The 25,422-nt window shown below is 46.3% G+C and overlaps 1 protein-coding gene across 2 annotated transcripts in view; it reads left to right on the top strand.

Annotated features, from left to right (window-relative positions):
* DNAH6 (dynein axonemal heavy chain 6) overlaps positions 1–25,422 on the top strand; it is a 1,211,389-nt gene that overhangs the window by 905,171 nt on the left and 280,796 nt on the right. For both annotated transcript variants that reach the window (XM_069236637.1, XM_069236634.1), the window contains exon 56: positions 4,392–4,517. In XM_069236637.1, coding sequence (XP_069092738.1) covers positions 4,392–4,517 — 126 coding nt within the window. The remainder of the gene's footprint in view (positions 1–4,391; positions 4,518–25,422) is intronic.

Raw genomic sequence — 25,422 nt, 5'->3', positions numbered from 1 at the left:
GTGAGACCTTATAGCTACTACACATATATTGTCACTTATGGGTTCAGATTTCTGCCCCCTATGTTGTTTACTTCACAATGCCAGTTTTTTTGTTTCCATTATCACTTTTCTCTTTTCTCTTTATTTCTATGATCTGTATGCGCTGTTGTGTTGATCTATCTACATTTGGACTCTTTCTTTGCATTTTCTTATGCCCACAATTACTTCTGCTGGATAACTGTAACTGTCCTTTGTTGAGCTATGTTTGTGCAACTCATTCTTTGCATGATAGACAGTACTGTTTATACATGATTGTACTTGGTATGTTGAATCTGAAATAACATTTATAATTTAAATATATATATATATATATATTTTGATTTATCAAGACTAATACACAAAAAATCTCCTTTTATCACACACAACTTTCCAGGAATATTCATTTCAAGACTAAACAAAAATGGTTCCATGTATAGATGAATAATGCTTGAAAGCTTCACGTCTTTATTGTTCATGTACTGTCCAACATTTGGACTGTTTTAGTCATTGGTAAGGTCGTAAGGAGGAGGCAAGGCATGAAATCCCTTCTACAGGTTAACTCATCAAATCCAGTCATGTTGTCTGTTTTAATGAATTATGTAGGCAGTTTCATATTCTCAATTCATATGCAATAGTTTTGATTTTCGCAAATCTGACCCTGTCTGTTGTTTCACTGCCCTTTGGGCCTCCAGCTTGACTTCTCCAGCTGGAGAAGGTACAGACTTAAACTGAAATCGATTAAACAACATCATGGTCTGTTTTTGGGAGACACATTTCAATGATCTGGATATTCTAGCAGAAAACTGACACTTAAGCCCTGGGAATTACACCTTCGAAAAAGCATTATCTGAATTATTTAAGTAGGTGATGCAGTTATTAAAACCTGGTAACCCCAGACTGCAACTCTGTAAAATATACACAACTTAAATTGTTCACATGAAAAATAAATAATACTATTGGCAGATATGCATCGATAAAAGGACAGACCCATGTTTATTATTTATCCCTAATCGGATATCTTTAGGATGGGATGTTTAGCACTTGCGATTCAACATCAAAAAACATTCTCCTCATTTATGAACATCGCAATTCTAGCAACAAGTTTACAACCGTTGTGCCAAGTTAATACCACAAGGCTAAGCTACATATAAAAACGTCTTCGCCATTCTTCTATAATCATTATATTTATAAATCCTTAGGATGGCTGGCGGACTTGAGGAACAGATGCTGTGGGACTGATTCTTCCCAAAGGAAAATCAATGCCATTTTTTCCATGTCATATTTGCACGTTTATTCTCAGCTGCATAACCGCGTGGAGACCAGCTGATTATTTCCCCTGCTGCAACAAGTAATGCCCGACTGAACTCTAATCAGAAGGGAGTACTGATTAGAATAAGAACAGTGATCCAGATGCTGGGTAGAGCGAAGGCCCCAAGTTCAGATTGCCCCCCAATAGGCTCCACAACCCCTAGACTGATATAATCCATAAAAGACCAAATACCAACTGTTACTAGCTATGTGGGAGTCCCTGCTTGTAATAGTATTACCTGAGACAGACAAAGATCCTTTGGAAAAATCTTTCTAGTGACCCATGTCTATGTTGAATTTGGGCTTCAAAAACCTTGAAAAACGTCTAGGCAATAGAGTTATTAACTTCCCTGTGACATCACGACCAAAACTAATTTGTTCCAAGTCTTAACATTTTCTTTGATATGAGTTGATTAATCAACATACCAGTGAGTGTGCTGAGGCATGGCTCTGTGTTGTTGGATAGAAACAAGCTTTTTAAAACAATTGGTTGGGGTTTCTTCCCAGCTGTACCTCTAGTCTTGAATTTTCACCAAGAGGTGCTCAGCTGAGTGACATTAATGTACACTAGTCTGACAACCAAACCTCCTCCAGGCCAAATTCCTGCCAGTGGAGGATAAAACATGTCAGCAGGCAAGATTGACCCCTATGATTGCTGTCATTAGCCTCAGCCATGTAATAATTGGCATGCTTTTTCCAAAAGGGAGAATTCGCCACAGGTAGGTGGGGAAATCAACATACTATGTAATTATTACAGATTATAATCTTCTGTAAATGAAGGACCTTGGGTTACGTCTCAACCCCGCTGGTAGAGACTGTGAACGATGTTGCTCTCCTATCCAAAATATGGGTCATCTTGGAAAAGTTGAGTATATTGAATTTCAGAAAAGCTTCAGTGTCTGAGATTGATGGACTACCTTGAAGACAAACTACTGTGAAACTGTTATTCATTTAACTAAATAGGAGTATGAATGTATCACACTGATACAGGTCTACTTTTCTGGAAACATGTACAGAACACTAAGCGCATTGTTGAGGTTGGTGGTCCTTGGGGAGAGAACCCCTGTATCTTTGACGGGATGCATTGTCTCTGACTAAAGACCTGATTTAGAATTTGACGGAGGCGTTACTCCATCACAAATGTGACGGATATCCCGTCTGCTGGATTACAAATTCCGTAGATTATAATGGAATTGTAATACAGTGGACGGGGTATCCATCACGTTTGTGACGGAGTACCCCCTCCGCCAAACTCTAAATCAGGCCCTAAGATTGTGATGCTATCATGTTCACTATGCCAATTTTAAAATATTCTGGTAGGTCTGCCCCAACTCTCTTTAGGGAACTGTATTACCTAGTACTGGGTGAAAAATGGCAGCAGGAAGTAAACTCTGAGTAAGTTACGGGTACACTTCATAGAGGGCAGAATGGGTATCTCAGATTTTAAACTGTTTTATTTAACTTTACAGCTGCATCATACAACACAATGGATGGCTCAGAAGTGTATATATGAAGCAGAGTTCCTAGAATGTGAATTGTGGCCAAAGAGACTGTCAGAACCTGTGATGGAATGAATGGTGAATTAATCTCAGCCACTAGTGACTGCATGGGGCCAAATTCCACTCCATCGTTTTCCCCACCGTGGCACCCTATACAGAAACCAGGAGGAGTTATGGCACTCCAAGACCATTGGCTTATGGACTGCTGACTCGTTCAGCTCAACTGACCAGAGGCTCTGTGACAAGGGACCTAGAGGTGCACAAAGTGATGCGGAGCCTTCCGAGCCATGGGACAGGGAGAAATGCACTTTACGTGTTAAGAGAAGACATACTCGAATTGTGTAAACCCTCGCTAATGAGCATTAAGTCAGTTTTAGTAACGAGATGTTGTGAGAGACTTCACTAATGACGGGACAGGTGATACTAATGGACCAGGTTGCAAAATACGAAACTGAAACTGGTAGAATTCAGCTACTTAAACCATACATATTAACACCACTCTATCTCCACAAAATGTAAGTGTGCCCCCCACAATGCTATCCCAGATGTTTAACAGCTAAGGTGGGTTTTCTCCAGGGGGTGTCCTGTAATTCAGGATTTCTGCCAGTGAGTCGCTCACTGACATCACAGGGAGACAATGTTGTTCTGAGCCCCATTCTGCCTATTCGATCGCTCTAAGCGAGCTAAGCGAGAGCATTGTTCTGCAGATCTGGCCTTTGTGCTAGCCAAGTGCAAGATCGTAGTGTCCTGGAAGTTGGCCTTTGGTCCCAGAACTCAGGCATAAAGGAAGATGGCTCTGAGGCTGACTATCGAACCTGACCTATGCTTGTGCAGCATTCCTTCGAGCACATGCTAGAGACTCGGACAATAGGCCCTCCTGGGCAAAGCATGGTTCATGTACTGCTTGATAAACAGCTTAAAGCTATTGGCTCCCTGAAGATTACTAACCGCGTCTTCACTTGAATGAATTTGATTTAAGAGTTGAAACACATCCCTTGCACCTTCAAACTGAGATGCCTGGCAATCACCTAATCCTCCGCTGTGAAGAAGCATGAAAGTTTAACATAGCATGTGGTTAGCCATTGGCAATATTAGTAGTGAAGCTTGCACTACAAGGATGGGTAGCGGGTACCGGAAAATACAACTGCCGTACATTGCACATCTAGAATGGGTTGAACGTACTGTGACATTACTTTGTCGACTGCAACCTCATTCAGACTAGAAGGTAGCTTAGAATTCACCGATGCATGTTTTTGATTATATTTATAATGGTGAACACTTTTTTACAGTTTTAAAATCCTAATAAACCTATGCACTAATAAATCCATAATTGTTATCTGAACTGAGATAGGAAATAACCGCCTGTCCTGAACTTCGTTGCTCTTGGGATTTAAAACGCTTTTCCTCCAGGGAGCATCGAAGACGTGATCAGTAGAATCTTTTCCCTTTGAATGAGGGCCCATCGGTGCTTATTTCAGATTTCCAAAATCTACTTATTCAGTTAAACGTGTTATAATTAATTATATTATTTGATTAACTAAAATGAATGTGTTCTTACTTCCCTAGGCAAATCGATGGATAAGAAACAAAGAAACAAAAAATGGTTTGAAGGTGATCAAGTTAACAGATGCCGGTTTCCTGCGAACACTTGAAAATGCAATTCGACTTGGAATGCCTGTTTTATTAGAAGAGGTCGGTACCTTCTTGCTGGAAACAATCTTTGATCAGACGAGCTTGCACATGTGCTCTCTTTCTACCTCTCTCTCGATTGTTTATGTTTGTCATTTGTAAATAAACGTAAAACTGGTGTGATAGGTTTTAAGGTTGTCCAGTGTAATTAGAGCAAATCATTTTGACAGTAATAGAGGCATGGGATGTTCAAAGATGTTAGACTCCCCGGCTGAAGTGTAATTTTTCTCAGCCCTCCTCTTTGTCATGGCAAGTATACTGTGTTCTAAAGTTCAACAATATCAGTTGTTGGGTACTGTTATGTGTAAGATATTGACTGCCACAGTACTTGATCAAAAGACAGTCTAAACTGGTGACTTGTTCCAACTGGACATCGTCCAGAGAAAGCGTAGGAAGCACCTGGGAGTAGAAGATTTTTTTGTGATTCAACCCTGCTCTAAAGAAACCGTGGGGTCAAGAATAACTCATTGTTTAGAAGCAGTGGCCCCAAGTTGCCACTGCAACAGGATATCAGGCCAGCCTTTCCATGTGGGTCAGCTGATTCATATGTGATGTACAGAGAGGTCAAGTCTATTTCCCACCCTGAGTGCGAATCATAAGTCTGTCACTACCCACTGAGGTAAATTCAAAGATGTGCATCTGAGGGTTAAGCTCCTGCTCTGGATGATTTCTGACAGAATCCCAGTTCAACCAGGTTGGCCATCTTTTGACGCTTCCTTCATCCCCTAGTAGCTCTTGGGTCAAGCACTAAGTGAGTGGGAGTACAATCCAATTGGTGAACCTTGGTGCCATAAGAAGCTCAGACCCACACCCATGTTTGTACATAGCAAAAGTGCACTCTATTTTACAGGAGGCCCAACTAGTAGCTGAGGTACTATGAAGCATAGGTCACAGCTGAGCTAGCTCTCTCAGACATCCAGCCCTACCACTCCTGGTGGAAAGCCACTCTTTCATTGGACAGCAGGCTCTTTTGGTCTCTTTCTAGAGGACCAGGACTTAGTACCAGTTTCCTCCTGAAACCATTGATCTTTCAAGAATCATTGAGTGTTATAGATCCTGTCCCATTCAGCACAAGGTTCCTTTTTTTGTTTTTATTTTTGTTTGCTTTACTTAGCCAAGATATGGCTCCACCCAGAAACCATTCTGTAGAATATCGGGGTGAGTTTATTTATGGTGGGTTCAGAGGTTGTGAGGTCCCAGAGTCGTTCTAGCTTAGTGATCAGGTACCTGTGAAGTAAGAACTGTCCAGCCGGAAGGCCTGTTTTTTCAGACAATAGTTCAAAAGGAATAAGGAACCCTGTCTTTTAGCACAAGGCTTCCTAATGAGGTAGCCAGATGAAGACCAGCAGTTTCATGTGGAAAGAGCAAAACTACTGACCCAGCCCCGTCTGTGGCCTAAAAGTGCCAGTGACCTACCCTGTGTCCAGCTGCACGCATTAACACCATGTCAACTCAGGATACTTCCTCCATGTGTGTGGTGAGGGAGCCGGCTTAGCCACCATTACCACAGCTATACCCGGATAATTTAAGACAGATGGGTACTTTAACTGGAAAGAAGTTCTAATGCAGGTGTGTGAGTCCTACAATTAGTAATAATCAACTGGTCCCACACCCAGAAGTTTGGCAGAGATACCATTCTTTGTCCTTTTCTTTGTAAGAAAAAAGGGATGAGGGCTCCTTCTTGCTGTAGATCAATATAATCAAACCAGTTCCTCATCCTGGTTCAGAATTATGACTTTGACATGTATATGGCAATGACAAGATGTTGAGTTGAACTTTAGGATGTCTGCTTTCTTATGCTTATTCTGAAAGAACACAGTAGGTATCTCTAGGTGACAAAATGAAACCAAGACTACTAATATAGTACAGTGCCATCAAGTCCCCATGCCTCCCCTCGGATCTTTATAATGATCTGGCTCCAGTGGTGAGCATCCTGTGATAACAGAAGGTCGACTGTTATCCAAACCTAGTTGAGTGTCTCCTTTGAGCAGCATCCAAGGAGGAGCAGAGTTCACCATAGCCCAGTACACATAGGTTTGCAGTGAATTATCCAAAATAATTTCTGGTTTTCTTCAAAAGGATTCACTTCATAGTGACAATGCTAGATTCCATCCTAGCAAAGTCATTCCTATATCAGAGAAAATAAAAATCACTGGTTATTCAATCAGTGGGTTATTGCTCGACCAATAAGATTTGTGACAGTGTGGTGTTTCCAGTGATTGTATGATTCTGCTTCCATTAATTTTAGCAATTGAATCACATATTAGTCCCACAGTGTTGAATCCGTCTTGGTGAATGCCCTTCATTTGTGATCATTCCCCTAGTCATGTTTTTTCCAGGGTTACATAGTTGGAATCTTACACATCTACAGTATAGAGTGGGAGCTCCTGTACCGTCCTTTCTTTCTTTTCATCTGTTTCTGTGCTACCTTTATTGTCTGTGTGGGCAAACCCCTATATTATTACCCTCTTTTCTTTTTTGCACTTCATTGGTTTCTCCTCTGTATTTCTTGACTGTGTTTTTCTTAGCCCTACACCTCTACTCCTGTTTGTACCTGAACATCTAACTATTTTCTAGTACTTCTACATTGCTTCTATCTTAATGCCTATTACCTGCCTGTACCATATTACCACTAATCCTAACCATATCATAGTCTTTCTATCACTACCCTAAGAACTCTAGCCCTACCTATTTCTTAACATTGCTATTGTTGCCTGTTCCCCAGTATCTCTACCTTTTCCCTGGTCCTGTATCCTAGTACCTCTACCCCTGCTGTCCAGCACCATAGTATGGCTCCTCCTACGTACACCCAAATACCTTCACCCAATCTATAGCATAGTATTACTATCGGATAGAGACTACTAGCTGCAGATTCCTTACCTTTGATTTTCCCAGGCATCAGGCTGGATCTGGAAACTTTTGCAGAGCAATACCCCTTATAGGCGCCATCGGGTGGCTCCATTTGACTCCGCATGGCATTGTTGGCATCGACCCCTGCCTTCTCCCTCATTCTGCTTCACTTTTCATTACTCCTGCCAATTTTTCTACTTACCTTTTTTCTTGTGTTGCTTCTTGTCTCCATTTCAGTTGTCTGTTGAATATCCTAATATTTCCAAGGAAAAAAGTTTTCCTCATTTTGAATGTTCTCTAGCATTGAGTTTCAGCAGATTTGGGTTATTAGGTTGCAATTCTCAATTAGGGCTTTCTCCAGAAGTGAGATAGAGCCAATTCCAGCAGCTTCTGTGACTCAAGGCATCCTGCATTATACTCATAACTCGTTGCGGAACCCACTAATTTATCAAACAGAATACAAATAGTACTAAAATTCTCTGCACTTTGTGAAAAAAGTAATTAGTTAACTGCATTGCACTGTTATAAAGGTATTCTCATTAAGGTTATTAGTTCTTGTTGTCAATATCACTGTAGTATTGTGGCCAGTTGTGGAGTCTTTGTCTCTAGGAAACTGAGGCCTTATTAGTGCCATTTTAGAGTTAGTCTTTAAAAGTGGTTAAACAACAAGTACCGTTGGAAGGGTAAGATAGAGACTAGAGCACTCACCACAGTGCTAAAATATTTTTTAATACTATGCAACTTTTTGAACTACTATCCAGATGGTACAGGTACCAATTGATTTTTGTTTTTGTACACATGAATGGTATTATATTCTCTACAATTTTGACAACACATATATGGCTCCAAACACATTATAGCAAAGTATGAAAATGCAAACTTGTTGGAAATGGTTCTTTTTGCAGGATTGTACCCAAACCTTTTGTCTCTGACCTCCTGTTTTTGACTGTGTGCTGCATTTAGTTTTTGCTGGCTTTAGGACTCTGGGCACTTTACCACTGCTGACTAGTGCTGAAGTGCAACTGCTCTCTGTCTAAACTGTAACAGTGATTGGTTTATCCATGATAGGCATATTTGATTTACTAGTAATCCCCTAGTATAGTCAACCACGTGTGTCCAGGGCCTGTAAATCAAAGAGTACTAGTGGGCCTGCAGCACTGATCGAGCCACCCACATGGGTAGCCCTGCAAACATGTCTCAGACCTGCCACTGCAGTGTCTGTGTGTGCAGTTTTAAACCGCCATTTCAACCTCATTAGTGCACCCTCTGGCCAGGCCCAAACCGTCCCTTTTACTACATGTAAGTCACCCCTAAAGTAGGCCCGAGGCAGCCCCAGGAGCAGGGTGCAGTGAATGTACAAGGTAGGAAACGTGCTGGTGTTCTTTACATGTCCTGATAGTGAAATACTGCTAAACTCAGTTTTCTCCATTGCAAGGCCTATCTCTCCCATAGGGTCACGTGGGGATTGCCTTGAAGTATCTTTTAAGTGTAATTTCCCATTGGGAGCAGATAGAGATGTGGAGTTTGGGGGTCCCCGCACTCACAATTTAAAAATCAATCTTTTGGTGAAGGTGTTTTTTGAATTGTAAGTTTGAAAATGCTCTTATAGAAAGTGGGTCTTTTCTTGCTTAAGTGTTCTGTGCCTCTGCCTGTCTGCTGAATACACTTTGGGGTCAGGATGACGGTTGGGCTGTTTGTGCATTCGCTCTAGACGGTTACACGAAGGGAGCTGAGGTGTACCCTGCATATCCTGATGGCCCATCACCAGGCTGATGGTTCTTCCTGAGCTAGAGTGATGGGAGGAACTGACACTAGCGCATGAATAGGGCTGTGCTTGTCCTCACACAAAGCAGTCGCCAACCCCCTGGAGAGTGTGTCTGGGGTCAGGGCAGGGAAAGGCAGGGTCTTGTGCACTACAAATGTTTCTCTTTGAAGTTTGCCTACTTCAAAGACAGAAATGGATATAAATACAGGACCTCTGAGACAAGAGAGGTAGAATCCTTCTGGACTGTGAAAATTCTGCCAGGAAGAAAAGCTGAATGCTGTAGAAGGGACTGCCATTCTGCCTGTTGATTTATTGTGCTGGCCTGCTACTTGCTGCTTCTGTGCTAGGAGTGAAAGGACTGGAGTTGGCTTTTTACATCGTGCTTCCAAAGGTTCTCCAAGGGCTTGGACTGAGCTTGCCTCCTGTTAAGAAGTCACAGGGACACCAAAGACTTCACCTGACAGCCCCTGTGCTCTCTTAATGAGAGTCCTGACTTGCCAAGAGGTGCCAAATTCAGTTCCTTGGCCCTTGGGAGTGAGTTCTGGTGCAACAAAGCAGAAACTAATGCTTCGACTTCCAGAAAGACTTTAGAACTGACCCCACACTGCTGCCTACACTGGAGTTGTGGTCCGCACTGAGTGCAACGACGGCGGCCTACAGTGCAGGTCTGATGCCACCACAGTGCCTCCACAGTCCCGCCACAGCGTGAGTCCAGAGTGCCCTGTCACCGACGTCCATGACACCCAACTCTGACTTCGCTGCAGCACCTTTGGCCCTGTCATGGGATCGCGACACCATGAAGTCGATGCCTTATGTCTTGACCGGCTCGATTCATTTACACCTCCTTGTTGTAAGGAACCGTCACCTCGCCGTCAACACCACATCACCTCTTCTGCAACTGTAATGAACCAACGCCTCTCCTCCCCTGCCTAGCAGTAAGGGACCAGCTTAATAATGCAGTGTGCACTATACCACAGGCGACAGCATAGCTGCATGAGCAATATGCCCCTACAGTGTTTAAGTCCATTCTTAGACATTGTAAGAACAGTGTGGCCATATTAAGTACATGGGCTGGGAGTTTGTCATTATGAACTCCAAAGCTCTATGATGGATTCACTGAAGACTGGGAAGTTTGGTATCAAACCTCTCAGCACAATAAACCCACACTGATGATGCCAGTGTTGGATTTATTGTAAAATGCACACAGAAGGCATCTTAGAGATGTCCCTTGTATTTTTACCCAACTCATCAGGTCAGGAATGACTAGTCCGTGCCAGCCTGCCACTAACAGACAAGTTTCTGACCCCATGGGGTGAGAGTCTTTGTGCTCTCTGGGGCCAAGAACAAAGCCTGCTCTGGATGGAGGTGCTTCACACTTCCCTCCTGCAGGAACTGCAACACTTGGCAGTGAGCCTTAAAGGCTCAGGCCTCCTGTTACAGTGCCCCAGCGCACTCCAGCTAGTGGAGATGCATGCCCCCAGGACCAAGCCCCACTTTTAGTGGCAGGCCAGAGAAGGTCCCCAGGTGATGTCAACCTCGCGTCCACCCTGGGTTGACCCCTCCTGGCCAACACAACGATGCCTGCAGCCTGAATCCAGAGGACCACCCTGTCTGCGACTGAATCTGACGAAGGTTCTCGACGCCTAAAGGTACTCCTGCATCCACAGCCCCTGGCCATGGGGAATCCGACTGACGGTCAAGCAAGATCCATTGTGTGCCTCTCCTTCCTGTCCAGCCTTTGGTTTTCTGGAACCGACCTCCTGGACCCAACCTGCTGCATCTTTGTGACCACCGGAGTTCCCCCATTGAAAAGCATTGGGTGCCTGATGCTGTGTATGCATCTAGCACCCAGCCGTCCCTGTGCCGGTGAGGGTGTGTGTTTGGTGCTGACTTGTGGCCCCCCAGTGCTGACCTAAACCCCCCAGGCCTGTGTCCTGAAACCGTGGGTACTTACCTGTGATCTGTTTTCCACGAACACCCCCAGTACTCATAGGATTCCATTGAAAACCTGATGCCAAATTTGACCTGTGCACCCTGCCGGCTCTGTGTTGCTAGTGGTGCGCTTTTGGGGTCAACTTGAACTTTGACCTGTGAACATCCTAAGACTGGAATCATAAGTCAAGTACTTACCTGTTAACTGTGCTAAAACTTTTCCTTACCTGGGACTGCATTGGTTCCTATGGGATATTGCACTGTCAACTTTTAAAACCGAAAAGTGTTACTTACTTGTAAATTGCCGTATCTCATAGAGACTTCTAGCTGCAGATTCCTTACTTTTGAATTCCCTGGCGTCAGCCTCGAATCTGGAATGTTTTTGCTGAGCAATACCCTGCATGCGCCGTCGGGTAGCATTGTTCGGATCTGCGTGCGTCGTCTGGCTCCGCATGGCTTCGTCAGTGTTGTTGGAGCCGTCCGTGACGTCACGGTCGCTAATGAAGGCACCACCCCGGCGTGCGTACATCAGTTCTTTTCCTTCTGTGCCGGTTAAGCGCAGGTCCGGGATCGAGCTACTCTTTGCCTTCTTTTAGCAAGCCTTTTTTTGACACTTTGTCACAGATTTTTGTCATCTATGCGAGAATATGTCATCTAGGGAGAAGGGGTTCAAGCTGTGTGGCACCTGTCATCATGCCATGTTGGTGACGGACCCCATCAGGTATGTCTCTGGTGCCTCAACAGGGACCACGACTCAAAGTTGTGCTCTGACTGCTAGGCCATGGCCCCAAAAGCTTTGAGGGAGCGGTCCCTAAAGCTCATGGCAGCCCGGCAGTCAACTTTGGTTGGCGCAACTCCTCGTAGGTCACGGTCCCACTCAAGGAGGAGGTCGCAGAACCGCTCCAGGAGCCCCAAGTTCTCTTCGTCCAACTCGAAGTCCTCGGGGCACTCGGGAAGAGGCACAAGAAGATGAAGTCCAAGCGGACTTCGACTTCATCCCCCCCGTCGGCAACCCCCACTCAAATAAAGGAATTTTCTGAAGCCATGCTCTTCATTTTTGAGTGGGCTGAACCTGCGTATGGGTCTCCGGGCCCCCAGGGTCAGCAGGGGCCCCATTGGATTAAATGCTGGCGGCTTCGGCCTTGGTGCCGGTTTCTTACAGTCGACCTCCTCCGGCATCGGACCCGAAGTCGACGCTCCCTCCACCATCGACGCCCACTGGTGGTGGAAGTCCCATCCTCATTTCTGATGATCCGGAGCCGGAACAACGTTGATTCCGACTTTGAAAGTGCTGATTAGGCCTAGATCAGTGCCTGAGGCTTATTATGAACAGCCAGACACAGGTGAGGAGTGGGGAGGGGTCTGAGGACCCTTTAGAGTACGGGTTGGAACAACAGAACTGGTATGAGGATCTAGGGGAAGCTAGCAGACTGGATACTACTCCAGATGCTAGTATGCGCTCACCTCCTACTGTGGCTACTGAGGAGGGTGCTACGTATGCTATGGTGGTGCATAGAGCAGCTGAGGTCTTGGACCTAAACTTGCCTACGCTGCCAGTCAGGACCAATCTCCTGACAGAGGTGCTTCAGCTGGGGGTTGCTATATCGGAGCCGATGTTACCCTTCAATGAATCCCTTAAGGATGTCCTACTGGGCACGTGGTCCAAACCCAGGACAGGGGCTCCTGTGAATAGGCCAATCAGCCGCTGCCATCGGCCAGCTCCTACAGACCCTTGTTTCCTCACCCAACACCCCACCCCGGAGAGCTTGGTGGTCCAAGTCTCCACTTCCCATGGTGCCTTCCCTTCCGCTCCCCCGGATAGGGAATCCAAGAGGCTGGATTAACTTGGGAAGAAGATGTTTTCTTCCTCCAGCCTGGCATTGAGGTCGGTAAACACCTCTTGCCTATTTGGACGTTTTTCCCATACGTTATGGGATACGGTGGAACAAGTGCTGCCCCAGGTCTCGGGGGCGTACGGGCACTCTCAGCCAAGCTGTCAAGGATGGGAGAGATGCAGCCAAGTTTACCATCTAGTGTGGCTTGGATACGACCGACTCGCTGGCCAGGGTGATTTCTTCGACAGTGTTCCTTCGACACCACGCCTGGCTGCGTACCACTGGCTTTTCAGGGGATGTCCTGGCAAATTTGATGGACAAGCCTTTTGATGGCTCACACCTTTTTGGTGAGAAGGCAGACTCTGCGCTTGAGCGCTTTAAGGACTCTCGAGCCACGGCCAGATCCTTGGGCCTCTTAGCGCTCCTGCAGTCTGCCCATCACCCCTTTCGAGGCTTCAGGAGTGGCGCAGTACCACACCAACCACAGGTTAGCCACCGTCCTCTGACATCACAGCATCCAGTGCGAGGACGTGGTTGTGATACCTTCAGACCCAGAGGGTCTAGCCAGAGTTCGGCCACAACCCAGCCTCCCTCTTCCACAACACCCAAGCCTTCCTAGTATGGTTCTGCAAGACCATGCCTGTCCATTTGGAGGGAGGATTCCATTTTATCTCCCTCACTGGCGGACAACATCAGACTAATGGGTCTTGCAGATCATACAGAAGGGCTGTTCCCTCCCCTTCCAGTCTTTACCTTCCTCTATCCCTCCATTGAAAGAACGTCTGATGGAGGATCATTTAATCTTGCACCGTTGGTAAATCATGGCTCTCTTGGCAGGGGAGCCATAGAAAGAGTCCCAGTGTCAGAAGTAGGCAATGGTTGTTATTCCCAATACTTTCTGATTCCAAAAAAGAACAAGGGTCTTCACCCTATTTTGGATTTAATGGACATCAATCTCTTCCTCAAAAAGGAGAAATTAAAGATGCTCTCTTTTGCTGCCTTAGACCAAGGAGACTGGATAGTAGAGTTAGAGTTGCAGGATGCGTATTTTCACATCCCCATCCTGCCCCCCCACTGGCGTTACTTGCGGTTCAAGGTGGGCCAAGAGCACTTTCAGTTTACTGTGCTCCCCTTCGGTCTCACCAGTGCCCCTTGGGTGTTCACCAAGGTGATGGCAGTGGGGGCAGCCCATCTGCGCAGGTTAGGGATTTCAGTCTTCCCCTACCTCGATGACTGCCTGTTGAAGGCTCCTACACCCCAGGCTCTTGTCACCCACCTTCAGACTACGGCGGACCTCCTTCATTCGCTGGGGTTCACTATAAACGTGCCAAAGTCACACCTGATTCCCTCTCAGAAGCTCCCTTTCATCAGAGCTGTTATGGATACAGTGCAGTTTCGGGTTTATCCTCTCGAGCAGTGAGTTCAGAATATTCAGGTCATGATACCGATGTTGCAGCCTGTATCCTGGATTTCGGTGAGACAGGCTCTGAGGCTGTTGGGTCTCATGGTTTCCTGCATCCTGTTAGTCAAGCATGCCAGATGGCATATGAGGGCTCTGCAATGGGACCTGAAGTTCCAGTGGGCACAGCATTATGGAAATCTTACTGACACGGTTCAGATCTCGGAGGGAACTGCAAAAGACCTGCAGTGGTGGTTAGTGAACTGCGATTGGGTCAAAGAAAGACTCCTCTCCCTTCTCCAACCAGGTCTCACAGTAGAGACAGACGTGTCACTTCTGGGATGGGGTGGCCACCTGGGAAAGGCAGAGATCAGGGGCCTCTGGTCTCCGGCGAAATCCTGGCTCCATATCAAGTTATTGGAGCTTCAGGCAAACCGGCTAGCATTGTAAGCATTTCTTCCTGTTGTGAAAGGGGAGATAGTGCAGGTGTTCACGGACAACACCACCACAATGTGGTAATGCAAAAAGCAGGGCGGGGTGGCGTCATGGACTCCCTGGACATGGCTGGAACAGTAGGGTATAACCATGGTGGTTCAACACCTGGCAGGTTCTCTGAACACCAGGGCAGACGAACTCAGCCGTCGATGCCTAGCGGTTCACGAGTTGTATCTACATCCGGAGGTGGTACAAGGACTCTTTCAGCAGTAGAGAGAGCCTTGGTTAGATATGTTCGCCTCCGCAGAGAACACGCAATGTTAGCGGTATTGCGCGTTGGAGTTTCCAAGGCAGCAATCGCTCAGCAATGTTTTTCATCGCAAGTGGAATTCAGGCCTTCTATACGCTTTACCGCCCATATCACTTCTGCCCAGAGTTCTCAAGAAGATGAAGAACAACCGGGCCCAAGTCATCCTGGTGGCTCCGGATTGGGCACAGTGAGTCTGGTATCCCGAGTTACTCAAAATGAGCATCAATCCTCCGATCAAGCTGCCCCTTCGAGAGGATCACGCAGCAGCAGAGAAGGGTTCTCCCCCCAACCTGTCACCTCTGCACCTTCATGCGTGGAGATTGAGCGGCGGTAGTTGATGGCTTTTGACCTTCCTCCCGTAGTCTGTAAAGTTATTTTGGCAGCCAGGCGTCCCTCCAATAAAATGGTAAATGCCTGCCATTGGAAACGCTTTGCATATAATTGTACAGAAAGGTCTATTGACCCTCTTTCTGATTCTCTTTCTGATATTCTTCTCTTCATTTTTTCTCTAGCCAGCAGGGTTCTGCCTTGCGGACTCTCAAGGATTATCTTTCTGCCTTATTGGCATTTCTTCGGCTGCCTAATCAGCCTTCTCTTTTCAAATCCCCCATTGTACCATGAAGACAGCATTCTTAGTGGCAATAACATCTTCCAGGAGGGTTAGTGAGATGAAAGCCCTGTCATCAAAGCCACCGTATATCACTATTCATCCAGATAAAGTGGTTCTCAGAACTCGTGCCCCTTTCCTCCCGAGGGTAGTGACCCCATTTCATCTGTGTCAGAACATCATCCTGCCCACCTTCTTTGCTCCACTAAAGCCCCCTCTAAAGAAGAGGAGCGACTCCATCGACTGGACCCAAAAGGAATGTTGTCGTTCTACCTTGACCACACAAAAGAGTTCCAGGTGGATGACCAACTCTCTGTGGGATATGATGGAGAAAAGAAGGGTCGGGCAGTGCAGAAGCACACCATTTCGCACTGGGTCGTTCTCTGTATCAAGATATACTATGCATTTGCCAGGAAGCAGCCTCTTGAGGGCTTGCTGGCTCATTCTACCAGGGGCAAAGCTGCTACCACTGCGCTAGCTCGAGGCGTACCAGTCCTAGAGATCTGTCAGGCGGCAACGTGGGCGTGTTTGCACACATTTGCAAAACATTACTGCCTGGACAGTCAGGTATGAAGAGACGTCACTTTGCCTGTTCAGTCCTACAGGACTTTTTAGTGTAAGGAGTAGTATCCACAGCCTTCCGCCAGGAGGTTATGGTTTAGGTGTCTATTCAAAGGTAAGGAATCTGCAGCTAGAAGTCTGCATCAGATGAACAAGTTACATACCTTTGGTAACGCATTATCTGGTGAGACTATCTAGTTGCAGATTCCTTACAACCGCCTATGCCTCCCCGCTCTGCGGATATATCTCGTAGAGTTAGGGCTTACCCTTTCCAGGGCCCTAGTTTTGCACAGGCAAATGTTGGTTCTATCCATGGTAATGTGTTACCAAAGGTAAGTAACTTGTTCATCTGCAATACCTAAACAAAGTACATTTGATACATATGCTTTATACTCGCTTACCTGCAACAAAGACATTTTGGTTCTAGTAATAAAGTAACAAAATACATTTGTGCTATATAAAAACATTGGCCTGGAGTAATTGAGTGTGTGCCTAATTTTTTGACTTTGTGTACACAATAAATGCTTCGCACTACCTTCTGATAAGCCTAACTGCTCAAGCACACTACCACAAAAGAGAGCATTAGTATTATCTACTTTATCCTCCAAGCCTTTGGGGAACCCCTGAACTTTGTACACACCACGCCTCATTTTGGTACAGTATATACAGAGCCAGCTTCCTACAAGTATCACATCTATTCTATCAGTATTCCCAGACTCTCTTGAGAAGAGAAATACATCCTGTCCACATATATCTGATAGAGACTTCTAGCTGCAGATTCTTTACCTTAGAATTTCCTGGCATCAACTTGGAATTCAGAGGTTTTCCTGACCAATACCCTTTGCATGCACCGTCGGGAGGTGTTGTTTGGATGCAGTTGCATCAACAGCGTTGTTGGAGCCTGTGACGTCACAGTTGCCCATAAAGGCACCACCCAGGCGTGTGTACATCAGTTTGTTTTCATTCTGCGCTGGTTAAAGCACAGATCCGGAATCGAGCTACCCTCTTTCTTTTTTGACAGGCCTTTTTCAACATTTTTGTAGAAGAATTTTTCGGTCTGTGCGAGAATGACTATATTCTCCTGACATTGCCTCAGTTCATAATATGCCAACCATTTCCCCCTGATTCTATGGTGTTTATGTGGTCATCATATTGCAACATAAATGGGTTCTTCTAGTTTTGAATACAAGTCTACGGCTGTGCACTATGCTGCTGAGGGGAGGTGGGGTTGGAGTTATATATTTCTAGTGTCTCACAATGTCTCTCTTGGCGGTCATTGTACAAGTCCCCACCAGCATGCATTACCCTTCCCGCTCACGGGTATCTTCATATCCTCCATGATACTTAGCAGAGCAATTCTGGGTGTAAGCTTCATCCCCCTCCCAACAATGTAAAGATGGACAAACCGCATACATCTATAGACGGGCAGCCCCACTCCATAAGAAAGAAGTTCCCTCTCACCGCCAGGCAACAGAAGCATGTAGGTGAGGGGATATATCTGATAGCGACATCTAGCCACAGATTCCTTACTTTAGAATCTTCCCCAGGCGCAAGGCTGGATCCAGAAATTGTTTCCCCGAGCACGTCTGTGCGTCGGAAGTGGCCATTGCGCGACTCTGTACTGGCCTCACCCACCAGATGTGGTGTCAATCGAGTCCATATAACCTCCTCTCTAACTCGCCGATGTCAGTTCCTTCTTTTCCACTTGTATCCAGTAATGGTTTGACAGGCTGTTTTCGGCCTACTTCGATATCTCCATCGATGGAACAGTGTGCTTTTTCCTGTCTATGTCTTCAGGGTTTAAGCCCTGTGGGTCCTGTGGACGGCATATGTCAGTAATGGACCCCTTTCAATTTGTAAGTGGTGCCTAGGTGAGCACCAAAACTCTGTTGAGTGCAACTCCTGTTGTCAACTTCGGCTGAAGGCGCTGCAGGAGCATCCTATGAAGCTTCCGATGGCCCAGACTTCCTGTCGATCATGGTCTCCTCATACTAAGGTGTGTTCGCAGGCCCGTATAAGGACTCGTTCTCATGGACATCATTCTCCATCAACTTCATGCAGTAACTCGCGATGCAAGCAGTCGAAGTTTTGGTGAAAAACTTTCTACAGCGTTACAGCACTTGCTGCACCCATTTATGGTGAAAGACTTTTTGAAATATTATTCAAATTAATTCTAATGACTGCATTTATCATGATGCTTTGGGGCTATTCGAGCTGAAATGAAAGACAGGGTGCTCCCTTTTTGGATTGTGAAGTTGAGGCAGTTGCCGACTTTACCTCGTATGGCCTCCCACCATTCCTCGATTGAGGAGTGGAGGCCCGAGTGTACCCCGCATTTCCCTCCCTTGGGGCCAGTGTGCCTCTGACCCAGATGCCTGAATTTTATGAGTCACTTCACAATACCTTTTGAAAATCACCTTCACCTATAGCGCCTTTGGGCCCCAAGGCAGGTTCAAGATGCCTTAAATGTGTCCACGGCAGCGGGTTCACACTCTGCTTCAGTTAGACCTTCTCCTTCAGCTGTCGATGCTGTTACAGTGCCGGAGCACAGCCCCTTCATGGTTTCTACCTTCATCGCTTGTAATCGGTTAGCCGACTCCAGCGATGCCACTGGTGGCGTTGATCGAAGTTGTGCCTCTCACCCCTCCTGACGTCACGATGGATTCCTTTCACCTCAGGTCTACGTCAGGTACAGCACCTGTCATGGCAGTCACTGTCCCTCTGCTTTTTAGGGATTTCCCTCAAGTTTGTCCTTCAGAGGGACATGGGTTTTAAAGGGAATGAGGAAGAGTTGGGGTTTTCTCATGATGCTCAGCCACCTACTGAGGACTGCTGGCTGACTGATCTACTGGAAGCTAATGGCTTGGGCTCTTCTCCAGCCTCGGACCTCCTCTGCTCCCCTGACCGTTCTATGGAGGCAATTTCCTCTCTAGCTGACAAGCTGAGGAGAGTTGGTGAAAGTTTTAGATGTGACACTTCCCTCTGTGGAATTCTACTGACCCTCTGTTGGTGACCTCCATCATGGCCAAACAGGGTTTGAGACAGGACTTCCATACAGTGAAGCCTTGTATGAAATTTAGGGGCTTGGACTAAGCCTGATACGGGTTACCCCGTTGAACAGGTTATATCTTACAGGCACGACCAGCCCCTGGTTATCCGGCCTGCCTACTCCTTGCAGTTTGGTGGTGCTGGCTGTTTCTGTAACACGTGATGTCGACTCTCTCCCTCATGTTCCATCTGACAGAGATTCCAGAGAATTTGACACTTGTGGCAGATAAATTTTCTCCTCCACTACTTCTGCTCTGCGCTCTCTTAATACGTCTTGCTTTTCTGGACGTTTTTCCCATTCATTGTGAGACTCTTTGGAACGCATCTTGCCATCACTGCCGGATGATACCCAGAACAATCTTACCCCTTTGATACGAGATGGGGGCCAGCAGGCAACTAAATTAATCATTCGTTGTGATATGGATACCACTGACTGTGGGTTGGGCCATGGCCTCTTCAGTGGCCCTATGTCACCGTGCCGGGTTATGTACATCTGGATTTTCAGAGGCTGTTCAAGCTACTTTGATTGACATGCCTTTTGATTGTGTCCATTTATTTGGCGCATGTGCTGACTCTGCTTTGAGGCGTTTACGGGACAGTCTGGGTAAAACAGCAAATTAGCTATGTTCCTCTCTTCACTCTCCCTTGCCAGTTCCTCCCATACTGGTTTGTACGGGGGACATTTGTCTTGCCTTTCTCACAGATGAGACATGCCTGAGCAGTGCCCCTGAGGTTTTTCTTTCCTGTGCCTGTTCCTCTTAATGATATCACCCAGTGGGGTGTTCCTGCCTTCTGCAAGGGTTACTCTTTCATATACGGTCAATGATTGGTTATTGGTTTTTTTGCCCTCCCTGGGGCATATATTGCTTTGGGGCTCTATTTGGGTTTTCATGACTACGTCTTCAAGGCTACTTTCTTAGTGGTGGTTTGCTGGCATTGTGCAGATGCACTGTTGCTTTGTTCCCTTTGTACAATAGGTGGTGCAGAAGTGCTAACCATTTCAAGCTTGTCGATGACAGCTCTTCAGCTGTTTATTTCTTTTTTGTTTCTCAAATGACACTTCATATACAGGTTTTACAGTTTTCCTTACTCTGAAGAAAAGCTTGGGATCAAGAGTCAATACCTTCATGATATGCACCGTACTCTAAGTGGAGTATATTTTGTATGCTTGGTGAGCTTTTATATGTATATATGATGGGCCAGGATTGCTCCACTTGTAAACTATTAGTCACTCATTTGAGGATATAGGGTCCCCTCCTTTGTAAAGTGTTATTATTTTCTAACTTACAAGATTTAGTATACCTTATAGGGACGTTTTGATATTGGCAGCTCCAGGGGAGTCTCGGTATATTATTTACCTTCTTGTAAGGAAATGGCTCCCTGTTGCAGTTACCCCCCACTTTTTGCCTGATACTGGTGCTGACTTGACTGAGAAGTGTGCTGGGACCCTGCTAACCAGGCCCCAGCACCAGTGTTCTTTCACCTAAAATGTACCATTGTTTCCACAATTGGCACACCCCTGGCACACAGATAAGTCCCTTGTAAAAGGTACCAGTGATACCAAGGGCCCTGTGACCAGGGAAGGTCCCTAAGGGCTGCAGCATATGTTGTGCCACCCTAAGGGACCCCTCACCTAACACATGCACACTGCCATTGCAGATTGTGTGTGTTGGTGGGGAGAAAAAGGCAAAGTCGACATGGCATCCCCCTCAGGATGCCATGCACACAAAATGCTGGCTGCGGCATAGGTAAGTCACCCCTCTAGCAGGCCTTACAGCCCTAAGGCAGGGTGTACTATACCACGGGTGAGGGCATAGCTGCATGAGCAATATGTCCCTACAGTGTCTAAGTCTATTCTTAGACATTATAAATACAGTGTGGCCATCTTAAGTATATGGTCTGGGAGTTTGTCAAAAACAAACTCCACAGCTCCATAATGGCTACACTGAATACTGGGAAGTTTGGTATCAAACTTCTCAGAATAATAAACCCACACTGATGCCAGTGTTGGATTTATTAAAAAATGCACAAAGAGGGCATCTTAGAGATACCCCCTGTATTTTACCCAATCCTTCAGTGCAGGACTGACTGGTCTGTGCCAGCCGGCTGCTGAGAGACGAGTTGCTGACCCCCTGGGGTAAGAGCCTTTGTGCATTCTGAGGCCAGAAACAAAGCCTGCACTGGGTGGAGATGCTTAACACCTCCCCCTGCAGGAACTGTAACACATAGCAGTGTGCCTCAAAGGCTCAAGCTTCATGTTACAATGCACTCCAGCTAGTGGAGATGCCCGCCCCCTGGACACAGCCCCCAGTTTTGGCGGCAAGTCCAGGGGAGATAATGAGAAAAACAAGGAGGAGTCACCCACCAGTCAGGACAGCCCCTAAGGTGTCCTGAGCTGAGGTGACCCCTGCCTTTAGAAATCCTCCATCTTTATTTTGGAGGATTCCTCCAATAGGATTAGGGATGTGCCCCCCTCCCCACAGGGAGGAGGCACAAAGAGGGTGTAGCCACCCTCAAGGACAGTAGCCACTGGCTACTGCCCTCCCAGACCTAAACACCCCCCTAAATTCAGTATTTAGGGGCACCCCAGAACCTGGGAAACTAGATTCCTGCAACCTTAACACGAAGAAGGACTCTGACCTGAAGCCCTGCAGAGAAGGCGGAGACAACTGCTTTGGCCCCAGCCCTACCGGCCTGTCTCCCAACTTCGAAGAAAGCTGCAACAGCGACGCATCCAACAGGGACCAGAGACCTCTGAAGCCTCAGGGGACTGCCCTGCACCCAAGGACCAAGAAACTCCCGTGAACAGCGGCCCTGTTCCAAAACCTGCAACTTCTTTGCAACAAAGAAGCAACTTTAAAGACTTCACGTTTCCCACCGAAAGCGTGAGACTTCCCACTCTGCACCCGACGCCCCCGGCTCGACCTGCAGAAAACCAACACCTCAGGGACAAAACCCCGGCGACTGCGAGCCTGTGAGTAACCAGAGATGACCCACCTGCGCCCCCATAGCGACGCCTGCAGAGAGAATCCAGAGGCTCCCCCTGACCGCGACTGCCTGTAACAAGGGACCCGACGCCTGGAACCAATACTGCACCCGCAGCCCCCAGGACCTGAAGGAACCGAACTCCAGTGCAGGAGCGACCCTCTGCCTAGCCCAGGTGGTGGCTACCCCAAGGAGCTCCCCCAGTGCCTGCCTGCATCGTTGAAGTGACCCCCGGGTCCCTCTATTACTTCCTATACAAAACCTGACACCTGTTTGCACACTGCACCCGGCCGCCTCTGTGCTGCTGAGGGTGTTCTTTCTGTGCCTTCTTGTGTCCCACCCGGTGCCCTACAAAACCCCCCTAGTCTGCCCCCGAGGACGCGGGTACTTACCTGCTGCCAGACTGGAACTGGGGCACCCCTGTTCTCCATAGAAGCCTATGTGTTTTGGGCACCTTTTTGACCTCTGCACCTGACCGGCCCTGAGCTGCTGGTGTGGTAACTTTGGGGTTTCCTTGAACCCCCACCTGTGGGCTACCTATGCCCCAACTTTGAGACTTGTAAGTGTTTTACTTACCTTCAAAACTAACCTTTACTTTCCTCCCCCAGGAACTGTTGATTTTTGCCCTGTGTCCACTTTTGAAATAGCTTATTGCCATTTTTACAAAGACTGTACATGATATTGTGTTCATTCAAAGTTCCTAAAGTATCTAAGTGAAGTACCTTACATTTAAAGTGTTTGATGTAAATCTTGAACCTGTGGTTCTTAAAATAAACTAAGAAAATATATTTTTCAATATAAAAACCTATTGGCCTGGAGTAAGTCTTTGAGTGTGTGTTCCTCATTTATTGCCTGTTTGTGTACAACAAATGCTTAACACTACCCTCTAATAAGCCTACTGCTCGACCACACTACCACAAAATAGAGCATTAGAATTATCTCTTTTTGCCACTATCTTACCTCTAAGGGGAACCCTTGGACTCTGTGCACACTATTTCTTACCTTGAAATAGTATATACAGAGCCAACTTCCTACACTTCTGATAAGGGAGCGATTTAAATACTCCTCTTATTAATCATGGATATTATGTAGAAGTGTCTCATTGACTTCTATGTGGTATTTGTGTCGCATTCATCAGCAAAATGATATTCCATTGATGGGATTATACACTATTGAGGGTGTCTGTCTCAAAATTCCTTCTTGTGTTTTCAAAGAAGGTAACTTGTGGCCTTCATTATTAGTTCATATGGGTTCTACTTTTAACCCTAATACTTGCATTACGTTTGAGTGATACTTGACACTACTTATAATTTATAGTAAAAGTTCTCTACTTTTGCTAGATTCGTTCATTGTACACCAGAAGGTTATCACCTTGTGCACCTTAAGACATTATGGCCCACATTACAACTTTGGTGGTAAGTACCACCTACCGCCGCGGCAACGGCTGCCAAAAGACTGTCGCCGCGGCTAACATCCGTCTGCCATAATATGACCAAAGCTGGATTTCCGCCACAAGAAGGGCGGAAATCTGGCTGTGGCCATGCTGGGGGACAGTGTTAAGGTGCCGCTGCTGCCACCAGCTGCACCACACCAGTAGACCGCTGCCAACCATATTATGAAAAATAATACGGCCTGGCGGTGTTCTGTTGGTGGGCAGTGCCGGCGGTAGCAGCGCTCTGTCCTGTCGCCTGCCGGAAGAACCCCTGGATTCAGGTAAGTCGGGTTTCCGACAGGGGAGGGGGTGGAGGGGTGTTGTGTGTGTGTGTGGGGGTGTGTGCATGAATGTGTAAGTGTGTGCGTGCATGCGCATGAGTGTGTAGTGTTGCTTGCGTGTGTGTGTGTGCATGTGTGAGACTGCTTGTATGAATGCAAATGTGAATGCGTGTCTGTGTAAGTTTGGATATGTGTGTACGGATGTGTGCATGAATGAATGGATGTATGCGTGTATGAATCCGTGTATGCCTGTGTGAGTGAGTGTGTGAATGCGTGGTGTGTGCCTGCGAGTGTGCGTGTATGGGGGGAGGATTGGAAGGGGAAGTGTGGATGAGGTGGGTTTGGGGGTTGTCTGGAGAGTGTTGGGGGTGGGCCTCCTACCAGTGGCAGGGAAGGAATTCCCTGTCAAAGGTAGGGCCTACAGCCATGGTTTACGTGGCAAAACCATGGTGGTAGACAGGGTCATAATGCCGCCGCCGGGACAGTAGTGCCGCCTGGTTGGAGATTGTTATGGCGGTAGGTGTGGTACATTGTGTCATAATGTGGCAATATGTACTACCAGCCTGTTGGCGGTACTACCGCCACATTTCCACCGACCGCCGAGGTCATAATGACCCCCTATATCTTTCCGTTCTTAAGGTTCTGTTATATAGCCATTACAGTTTGTTTCCTATCGTACACCTTTGAGTAGGCAATTGTTGGTTTATACATGTTCTTTGAACATTATTGTTTCGTATTCCTGTGTAGTCTCTCGGTCGATTCTGTTCCTTCTATTGTAAAAAGTACTTAATATTCTTCAGTCTTTAGGGGTTTTTATGGCGCTTTTGCGTTATTACTTCAGATTTCCTTCTTTTATGAAGGAAATTTCCCGCTAATGGTGTACATTTTCTTCTTTATGAAGATGCTCATAATGAACATTTGATCATGAGGGGAACAGGTGTTTGCCTCATTCTTCTCCTTTTTGAGGAAGACTTTTATTACTATATTAAATGATTGTTGCTCTTTAAGGTGACAATTATTTCCTATCATTCAACTGACTCTAGTTGTTTGGGTTCTATTGCTTGATGGTGGTGTCTCAGGCAATTTTCATTACTCTTTTGGTTTGGATGGCTGTTGCTTTCCTAAGTGGTATGGTATCGAACGTAAGTTATCCCGATACTTTCAATGTATTCATGGCTTTTATTACTGTGTTTTTGTTCACTGGCTCTTACATGGTGAGCATGCATGAGTTCGGAATCCATTACGGCTGTGAATCGTTTTATATTCATATTATTGGGTTGCTTCTGACACCGATTTGTCATACTAACATGGATAATTATATTCCCATGTTTTTAATGTCTTGTGACTTTATTTGGTTGTGGTTCATTCCACAGGTTTGTATGTTGCAGAGTATGTTGCTGCTCACCTAAATTATTATGAATGCCCAATCTTTTTCTCTTGTTCTAAACTGGTTTTGTTCTACTTAGAG

Source organism: Pleurodeles waltl, chromosome 1_2, assembly GCF_031143425.1.
Source record: "Pleurodeles waltl isolate 20211129_DDA chromosome 1_2, aPleWal1.hap1.20221129, whole genome shotgun sequence".
NCBI classification, from domain to species: domain Eukaryota; kingdom Metazoa; phylum Chordata; class Amphibia; order Caudata; family Salamandridae; genus Pleurodeles; species Pleurodeles waltl.
Note: the sequence above shows the minus strand (reverse complement) of the source record. Positions and strands in the feature narration are given on the sequence as shown.